Raw genomic sequence first — 10868 nt, 5'->3', positions numbered from 1 at the left:
CAATGTCGCCGACTATTTTTAAACAGCGAAAAGAAACATGGCGTCGGCCGTGCTATTCGTTCTCGTGTTGAACGTGAAAATTTCGCTTTTCCGCTAAGAACGACCATAATGTGAGGTGAAAATCGGCGGAAAAAGACTGTTTCGAGGTATAGAACAGTGTTTTGTACAGTTTATTTATTTCGTTTAGTTTTTTAGTGAGTTTTTACCTCTTTTCGCACCTTTTGGGTGGACTTGCCTCCCTCGCCTACTTAGGAAATAAGCGAATTTCAGGTAAGTTCGAAATCGTTTGTTTATGATCTTGTCGAGCTCTAGATAAGGGCGATTTTCCAGATAAAATCCCCCATTTTATCAACAAAACCTTTTGACGCAAGACGTCAAAAATTCTATATTTAAAAATCCTAGTTTATAATTAGGTTAGGGGACATTTTCGTTTGGGATTGGACGGGAACGACGAGACGTACCGTAGTTTTATGCATTTAATTCTGCTTTGTTACGTCTAGAATGCATTTAAAACCTCTCAAATTTCATTTGGTACTTCTCTGATATTTCCTAGACGTTTTTTTTGGATTTTTTCTGCTCTAGAATTTTTTCTACAGTCATTTTCAAAATGGGGTCCTCTACGCCCACATATATTCACCGCACGTGGGTTTTTAATGAGGTTTTGTGGGTATTGACTTGTAACAAGTAACACAAATCGCATTGCATAAAGAACGTGGCCCTATATGGAAACTGGTCGCAAGGAAAAATGAAAGTTTACCACAGTTTTTCTGTGATTTAACCCTTGGAGGTCATTGCCAGTTTTTTCTGTTGACCTCTAGACTAATTTTCACTCCATTTATTTACGTACCATCAGGGAAACGGCCTTTCGAAGAAGAAATAAAAAAGCGCATCTTTCGGTTGTGCATCTGTTTACAAACGTTTACGTGCAATTTTAAATAACGGAGTGTCTAGCGATCCGCTAAACGGATAAATAAAATAAAAAATAATCGTCCGGTTATACAGGGTAAAAAGGAATAAGTGCGAAAAAAATTGGGACATGATGGGATACGTTTTCAAAAATATGGAGGTTTTTTTGATTTGATTGTACAGGGTGGGCCATATTGGACACTTTTAAACGAAAACACTCTTTTCTATAGGAGATAGACGAAAACTAATATCGGTGTCTGGACTGTCTGGAGCTCAATTTTTATCAAAAACATGATGGTAAAAACCGCACATCGATATTTGTTACCGTTTCGGAGTTACGAGGTGTTATTCAAAAATGTGCATTTTTAACAAATCGTAAATTTTTCGCTATGCATTTTTTTTTATTTTTATGAAAATAAAAAATACCTTTTTACGTAAAATTTAATGGTTTAAGTATAACTTTTTTAATATTAATAATTTAAGAGTTGGGACACCCTGTGATACTTTAACATCAGCAAAATATATCAGGTATATAATATGCCGTTAATCCATCGTTAATCAAGATTAATAATAACAATCTTAATTTGTCAAAGAATCAAAATCTGTCAAAGAATGACTTCGAAATTACATAACCTTATAAAACGTCTTTTGGTTTTTAGGATTTCTAGGAACAAAATCAACCAGATGTTTTTTTTTATTTTAACAACAAAACTCACCTCCTTAACAACACTTAACGGACATAAAGGGCCATTACTACCGCTTTCCCGTTCAAAATATTCTAATAAAGTTGTGATGAGTTTTTCACGGCTATTAAGCTACTTGTACCCTTCTCGCACTATAAGAGGTTCTAAAAAGAACAATGTTTGACTGCAAGGTCTGCTAGTAAACATTTTTAAGCGTAAAGTATCACAACACTGTTTATTTAAACCAAAAACTCGTAATACAAAACTAAAGTGTCAAAACGAATGACAATGTCAGGAAATAAATAAATAAATGTTGCCACTTGTCATTTTTTGCAGCAGAGCTACCACCTGAATCCCCAGCGGGAAATTTAAATTCCAATTAGTCAGCCAGGCGCCGAATATGTCCATGGTTGGCAACAATGAATTTAAAAATCGCGCCCTCGATTACGTAACTAAAAATTTAATTGATATCAAGTATAATAATTAATAAATTGTTCTAAAGATGTTGATGTAAAAACCGGACTATTAATTTATTTTATTTATCCGTTTAGCGGACGACTAGCAACTAGGGATGGGATTTTTTTCGATATATCGATAACTATCGATTGTTATCGATATATCGAATAACAATAGGTGACTTAAAAATTTTCGTATGTATCAATATATTGATAGCATTTTGATTAGTATCGGTTATTGTACATCATTTAATTTACCCTTTTTAAAAACTTGAATATTTGTTAAATCTTTCAAAATTGTTATATGAAATAATATTTTTATTCAAAGAAAACGAGGCATATTATATTTTTAGTTTTCTTTGACATTTCATAAGACGACTTTTTATATTAGACAGTTACGATTAGGGATAGATTTTTTTCGATATACAGGGTGTTTCAAAAAACATGTGCCATCTCTTGTGGGGAGATTCTTCACGTAAAAGTAAGATTTATTTTTCATATCAACATAGATCCGATTCTGCTTTGTTGCATAGTTACAGGGTGTTGAAGTCTTAATATTTTTTCGATTTATTATAATTTTCTTTCAAGTACTTTAGCGTTTTGAATGAAATTTTGAGGGTAAAAATTACTATAAATGCGACACATTTTAAAGCTAAAAAAGTGTCGACATATTCACCAGGGACGTGCATATCGGTTATCACTAGAATATTTTTCTAAAAAAAGCATGTACGCCACTGACTTTTTTTTCTCTTGTTAGCGAAATAATGTAAGCAGTTTAATGCCGATTAAAAGTTATCTCTTGATATTTTGTCGAAATCGGCCTCCTTGATGAGATAAACGCAATTTTATTAATTTGCGTTGATCCAAGTCTAATAGCAACCTTTATAAAAATTTAATATAATTAACTTGCGAAACTTTTTAATTAGTACTCATTGATTTCTCATCAAAAAAATATGAAAAAAAGTTCCTATAAACATGGGTATGGAAATGCATAGTTTTAGAGTTACAGTTACAAACAAAACAGATCTTATTTTTAGCAGCGAGCAATCTCTTCACGAGAGGTGGCACATCTTTTTTAAAACACCCTGTATATATAACTATCGATATATCGAATAACATCAGGTGAGTCCAAAATTATCGATTTTTATCGATAAACCAATAACTATCGGTAATTCGATAGTTATCGATATTTTTCGATAGTTATCGTTATATCGATAGGTGAATTGCGATACTTATCGATATAGTAAAATCTATTATCGCCCATCCCTACACAAGCAACAACATTTACACCTTTATTTACACAAAGATGCATATTTTTCGTATACGATCTGACAATTAAAATACTGTTCTAGTGAATGATTCAGATGATTCAAATGCAAGGCCCACTTGATAAGTGATGACAAATATGCGTTTTTCAAAATTCCGAGAATTTTATTCTTGTTTTCACTTATTTTACTGATATGTTATAAAGAAGACAGTATATGTACTTGATTTGATCTCTAAATATAAATTATTAATATCAGTTTATTTGATTGATATCTAGCTATTGCACAGGTGCAGAAGTGTTAAAAATTAATGGTATTTACTTAGACGCCAATGTTTTAAGCAAATGGTGAGATTAGTTTAAATTTAAAGATTTTCTTTATTTCTGTGTTTGAGTTTAACTGCCAGCTTATAAAGTTTATAAAAAATGTGAGTACTTATTAGAAAAATGTTATATTAATTGTTGTTTTTCACTTTCCGGTAAAATAATCTCTAATATTTCCTGTTTTTGTTTCTTAGAAGGAAAAAAAATGTTATAATTAGTGGCTTTGGCCCAATAATTATAAAATGAAATGCAGTTATGAAAGATAAAATTAGTGCCAAGAAAAAAATAACGTAATTAATTTTTATAGATATTTGGCTGCTAGAAATTTATTTAAGACTGAATTCAGTGTAGAAAAATATCACCTCGTGGTTCATAAGTCAAAAAATTTTAATGTCTTCTGTTAATTTTATTTTTTTTTGCTAAAATATTTTTAAAAAATGCTTCTTTCAGTTCTTTATTTTTAAAAATGCGCGCAGTAGTAGCGCATTTTATAAAAAAATTATAAATAGGTATACAGGGTGATTCAAAACTATTGTAGTTGCTTTATTTTTCTCCACTATTTCAAATATAATACTCTGTATTTTACTAGATCACATAAATGAACGAAATTTTATATGTACTAACTTATAAACAGTATACCGGGTGCGTCTCAAAAGTGGCTCATCCCTATAACTTTTTAATTTTTTCAGATAACAAGACGAGATTTGGTATATTAGTATATGACATAAATTAGGATTGATTGGCGTATTCAATTATTTTCGATCACTTCCTGTTTCACCGGAAATAACTACAATTTTTGAATTTTAAATGGCATCCACGGTATTTTTTTACTTTATTTTTATTCGATAGAAAATGGCACTCTGAATATATGGTCTATTTGAAATTGTAACATGCGGTTCATAACGACATTTTGACTCGAAATGCCAAATGTATGGTACCAAATTAGTATTCGTAAAAAGCCACCCTTGTTCCATTTGAAAAAACTGAGATATGATTAAAAAAAAACGATTTGGGCATCTCTTAACCGGCCAGGACAAGACAATATAAACATCAGACGATCAGACCTATTTTTCCAAGGCTCCTTGATTAAAAATTAGTGTTTTTAAAACAGCCATGGCACTCTAAATTGAAATTTAAAATACGATTTTTTTAAGCGAAAATGTCAGAAGCTGAGATATGATATGCCATTCTATTCAGACTGTCATTTTCTATCGAAAAAGTAAAAAAATACCGAGGGTGCTATTTAAAAATAAAATGTTGTAGTCATTTCCGGTGAAACAGGAAGTGACCTAAAACAATTGAATACGTCAATCAATCCTAATTTATGTCATATACTAACATACCAAATCTCGTTTTTTTTATCTGAAAAAAATAAAAAAGTTATAGGGGTGAGCCGCTTTTGAAACGCACCCAGTATACAAGGGGACTACCCAGTGTTTTGAGAAAAACATCTTATCTAGTTTTGTAGCATCCTGTATATACCATGAGATTTTGTTTATTTTAGTATTATTAGCTATGAACAAGATACATACTTACATAAAATACTGTATGATCAAGAAAAAAACGGCGTCCAGTTGCTGACTTGGAAAAGACGATCGATGACATTTCCCATATACTTTTATATATAAAATGACAGCGATCTTTATTTCATAGCTATTGCTGACGCTGTTTTGTTTTCGATCATATTGTACTTCCGGTTAAAAAATATCTGTAATCTGCGATTTTTTAACAATAAAAGCATTAATTGTGTAGAAAATTTAATCTAAAATTGGCCATACATATTTCAAAAACCACTAGGTATAGATTATGACAAGATAGTATTTTTGAAGTGTGAATTTTATACAATGCAGTTAAATACAGTGGTAAACCAATTAGAGCCTTTCTTGGCATATTTAAAAAACTACAACTTTTTTGTAAAATATTTTGAAATCGCCTTGTATATCTACGAAAATATAGTATTTTCTGAGTGTACAGTGTGTAAAATATCTTAACTGATGACATTTTCTTCTGAAACCAAAAACTTTGAACAAGCTTTGAACCCATCATGTTTGTACAACTTGTTGCCCAACACTTTTTTCATTTATGGACCGTTTTAGATTAATGAAATATTAATAAATTTACAATCAGATGTATGTTTTTATTCATTAAAAAATTTAAGATTTTCTTTTTTAAATGTATTAAATACAATTTTTAAGTAAACAAACATTTTTCCTAAATTTGTATTAAACTTTTGAGGTGTAAACAACTGTTAATTGATTAAATTTGGAATTAATTTGAAAGAATTTAAAAATCGATATAACTCATAACAATGGTTTCATTTTGTAAAAAATAATCAGTTCATTTTGTTTTGGTTACGTCATTCTGTTCAGTTGTTTTTCTTACCTATATGTAACATTTTTTAAGTTTAAATTAGTTAGCCTGCTACGATAGTAATGTTTAAAGTGATTTTGGTTAATTTCTTTGTTTACCAATGCCAGAAATGTTGAATTTATACAGTGGTTAGTCAAAATCAGAGAAACAAAATGTCAAAACGCAATATTTTCAGTAAAATTGCTAAAATTAAATCAATGCTTTCAGGGTGAGTACCTACATAACTATGTTTATTTTTTTGAGAGTGCTGGGAGTACTTATATTAATATTCTACTAAACTCTACATACAGACAGATACAGATATTCATTTTGTATGTAACACAGGGGCCCCAAAAGAGGACACATTTCATTTAATTTATTTTAGGGTTAGGTATTAATATTTGTTTTTTTTTATTATAGAAAAATTAAAATGGGTGTGGAAGACAGTGCAGTTAACAGCATCATGAGCGGAATAGAAAATACGGGAGGAGTTAAACAACATAACCACAAGAAAAAACTAAGACAAAGGTACGAAATATCTTTAGTGTGGGGTCAGCATTAGGCCTGTTTATTATTCAGCACATGTACAGGGTGGACCAATAATAGTGGGCGACTGTAACTCGGGAACCGTTTATATATCAGAAAAAAATAAAATCCTTATTTAGATTTAAATTTAATCCTAATTTATGTCATATGCTAACATACCAAATCTCATTTTTTTATTAGAAAAAAATAAAAAAGTTATAGGGGCGAACCACTCTTGAGGAACACCCGGTATATTATGATCTTGGACCTAGAAAATAATACCTTCTCTATAAATAAATAAAATCAGAGAAAAAATTCAATCGCACTTTACTATAAAATGCTTCAATGAAAAGAAATTCTGAATTAATGTACCTACATGCGACCTACTTAACGTACGACATGCCGTACGTTAAATTGTAACGTGTGTAACCCGCGTTACATTAATAATACACGAGCGATTTGAATCAGTTTTGAATAGAGCTGAACGCCATCTTCTCTGGACCGCGCATCGTATATCGTCTACACCCGATAAACAATTTTAAGCGTTCGTAATGTTCGGCAAACCCGTCTAATCGCGTATGACAATAAAAAGACGAGGTTTTTAAATACTTTTGGCAGTGCGCTTTGACACAGAACGATTCCTGGACGGTGTCCAATATCGGTGGGGATATATCAATGTAACTAGTTCTCCATAGAGTCGTCTCTTTCTAATGTTGTCAATACCAATTGGGTCATCTACCTAGAAAAAAAGTGGATTCTATCGTATGATCGAAAAAAAAACGGCGTCCAGTTGGCTGGAAAATGATTAGTATAAAATCTATACTAATAAGTGACTGACTGATTAATCGCGATCCTGCTCAAAACCACTCAACGTAAGAAGCTCAATTTTGGCATACAGGTTGATTCTAGGGTGTAGAGGTTCGATAAGAAGGGATTTTTCGAAATTCCAGTTCCAAGGGGGTGAAACCATCCCTCAAATATTACAATATTTTTTATTTAAAAAGCGGTTAAGTTTCCGAAAAAAACGCTTAAACACGTATATTTTATTTTTTTAAAAATGTATATAGGGTGTTTCGAAAAATCTGGTCATTGATTAATCACGATTCTGCTTAAAGCGCTTGACGTAAAAAGCTGATTTTTGGAAAATGGATTGACTTTAGGGTGTAGAGGTTCGATAAGAAGGGATTTTACGAAACTCGAATTCTAAGGGGGCGAAACCACCCCTCATATATTAGAATATTTTTTATTTAAAAACTGGTGAGTTTTTCGGAAAAACTTTTAAACACGTGTATTTTATTTTGTTGTTTTGCATATTTTAAGTTTTTTTATAAATTTATATAGGGTGTTTCATAAAATATGACCATTGAATCACGATTCTGTTTAAACTGCTAGACGTTTAAAGCTGATTTTTGGCAAACGGATTGACTGTGGGGTGTAGAGGTTCGATAAGGAGCGGTTTCTCGAATCTCAAATTCCAAGAGGGTGAAAACGCCCCTCAAATATTACAATATTTGTTATTTAAAAAAACGGTTAGAGTTTCGGGAAAACGCTTGGACACGCATAATTTATTTTGTTTTTTTACATATTTTGAATTTTTTTAAAAAATCATACAGGGTGTTCCAAAAAGTTGGGTAATTGATTAACCACGATTCTGCTTAAACTGCTTGACGTAAAAAGCTTATTTTTGGCAATTTTTCGAAAGTCAAATTCCAACGAGATGAAACTACCCCTCAAATATTACGAAGTTATATAATAATATCGCCATAGGTATTGTTTTTTCTCATGCTGACATAAATGTGAGAAAATTTTATCCAGTTTGTATGTAATGGAAATTCTTGCTTTGCTTTATTATCACCATTACAAATGATTAATTCGACGCCAACGAAGTCGCGGGTACACGCTATTTACATATAAAATGACAGCGATCTTCATTTCGTAGCCATCGCTGACGCCGTTTTTTTCGATCTTAGATACGATCTTGGATACGAACGATTTGTTATGAAAATAAACCGGGATTTATATCAAAAATCGAATTAAATTCTTAAAGCTCTTTTACTTAACAGAAATAAATTATGCAAACAAAAAAAAAGTTGTTCTAACAAGTAGTAGTAACTAGACAGGTAGTCTTTTGTCTGACTGGTAGTCTGATAGAGTTGTTGTCTGTCATTTTAATTCAGAGGAAAATTGCATTTTCTGTCATTGTTTCTATACTGGCTCACCCCTATAACTTTTTTTTTTTTTGGATAAAACGAGATTTGATATGTTAGTAATATGACATAAATTAGGATTGACGTATTCAATTGTTTTTGGTCACTTCCTGTTTCACCGAAAATGTCTACAACTTTAAATTTTTAAATGGCTCCCTTGGTATATTTCTACTTTATTCGATGGAAAATGACACTCTGAATAGAATGACATATCATATGTCAACTTTTGACATTTTCGCATATGGTTTATTTGAAATTATAACATGCGGTTCATTATTCGACAAAATGCTTTTTCCAAATATGCTAATGAGCCACCCTCGTTCCATTCGTAAAAAATTAATATGATTAAATATACAATGAGCCATCCTCGTTCCATTTGAAAAAATTGAGATATGAAAAAAAATACGATTTAGGCATCTTTTAACCGGAAAGGGGCGCTATTCTGTACAATCGTCGGTAGTCGGTAAGTTACCGACAGCTATCGGTACGTATTTGTATATAGTAACATGTGTTGATTATTTGTTGTCATAGTTACCGATCGGCCCTATGGCAGATATCGCAACTTTGTACCGATGACTCTCGGTATCTCTACCGTGAGGTTGACAAGGGCACGGTAGAGATACCGATTTTCGTCGGTACAAATTTGCGATATCTGCCATAGAACCGATCGGTAACTATGACAACAACAATTAAAATAGCGCCCCAGGACAAGACACGAAAAACATTAAACGATCAAATCTATTTTTCCAAGGCTCCTTGATTAAACCCTTAAATCAAAGTGATGGAGATCAATTCTATAAACATTTTAGAAAAAAAAAACTTCAAAATAAGCTTAAAATTAATTGATTTGTTAGCTGAAGATTTTGGCTCGAGAAAAGAATCAGACAATATAAGCTTTTAATTTTTTTTCTCTCTAAAAACTAGTTGTTTTCCGATAAATCTATATTTATTTTATGACCTGTCGAGCGTTTAGCGCATCCGTGGGCGTCGATTAGCGCAAAATTCGCTACTAAATTTCGTAGATTGTTTGTATTTTTCGAAAAAGTGAAAAAAACTGAATATTTCTTTCGAAAATAGAACGGAACAACTCAGTAAAACACCAAATATTTTATAAATTGAATGATTAACAATATTAAAATATCGCATTTTTGAAACTATTTAACTGTCTTGTATTTTTTTATTTCAATTGTAACAAAAAAAACATACAATGCTTTTGATCAAATCGGTGTGAGGAACTATGAAGCTGGGAAACTATGAAGCTGTGAGAAATATCCGGGAAAGTTGAATTATTGAATGTTATTGCTTTACGCGTTAACATTTTCTTGGCAATTTTATTAATATGAAATTGTCACAACTCACAACACAACAAGACGCCTAGTTCGAAATCTGTCTAAAAAAACTCTTCTGGTTTTCTGCATGTACAATAATTTGTTCATATTCAAGTTATAAATTTTGTTATAATATAACTTTAATGAACTCAACAAAATAATTATTTCCCGAACCAATCATGTTATTTCCTTCTTTTGTGATAATTAAGCATAACTTTTGCTTTATTTTTTCTTAAATATGTAGGTTAACTAACCTTCGAACACCTTTGAAGTAATATTTCACCTAGTTTTATTTTATTTTTTTCCTTTATTTATTTTTAGGAATCGAGTTAAATTTAGTACCAGAGGCTCGCCTAATGACATCTGTCCCATTATTTATTGTCATATTTTTTTTATTGTCTGCTTGGAGCATTTTGAATTGTATGAATAATATGTACAGTGTGTCCCACGTGTCCTTGACGGATTTATGTATTGTTTTTGAAAATAAACAATTGTGGTCTTTGGGGAACTTTCTACAATAGGCTAATTCATATTACATCATAATTACCATATTCAGCTTCTTTGTATCTTTGTTATCTTTAACTAAAGGGTATAGCCGGAAACTGTTTTTTCAATTTTATTTTTATTTTTAGAGTAAAATTCAAAATTAATTAATGACGATTTTTTGTAATTTTTAGAAGTCTAAGACATGAAAAATTAAGATGATAATGATTCTTAAACGAAAAGCCCATTTTTAGCGGAGGAAAGAAAATTAAAATCTTTATTTTTTTAACCTTTGTGAAATATGTCACAAACTAAAAATCGCCAGAAAATGTCTTTTATGCTTC

At 31.2% G+C, this 10868-nt stretch overlaps 1 protein-coding gene across 6 annotated transcripts in view; it reads left to right on the top strand.

Annotated features, from left to right (window-relative positions):
- Window positions 1-5: 5 nt before the first annotated feature.
- LOC115877759 overlaps window positions 6-10868 on the top strand; it is a 49851-nt gene continuing 38988 nt past the window's right edge. For 4 of the 6 annotated variants that reach the window (XM_030894066.1, XM_030894068.1, XM_030894067.1 and 1 more), the window contains exons 1-2: window positions 6-270; window positions 6402-6509. In XM_030894066.1, the coding sequence (XP_030749926.1) occupies window positions 6412-6509 (98 nt within the window). In that variant the 5' untranslated portion in view covers window positions 6-270; window positions 6402-6411. Of the gene's footprint in view, window positions 271-3568; window positions 3737-6401; window positions 6510-10868 lie in introns of those variants that run through there. The other 2 variants (XM_030894065.1, XM_030894064.1) reach the window with 2 other exon arrangements.

The sequence above is a fragment of the Sitophilus oryzae genome, unplaced genomic scaffold (assembly GCF_002938485.1).
Source record: "Sitophilus oryzae breed Bouriz unplaced genomic scaffold, Soryzae_2.0 scaffold_1498_pilon_pilon, whole genome shotgun sequence".
In the NCBI taxonomy this organism is placed as follows: Eukaryota; Metazoa; Arthropoda; class Insecta; order Coleoptera; family Curculionidae; genus Sitophilus; species Sitophilus oryzae.
This window is presented reverse-complemented; position numbering and strand designations above follow the sequence as displayed.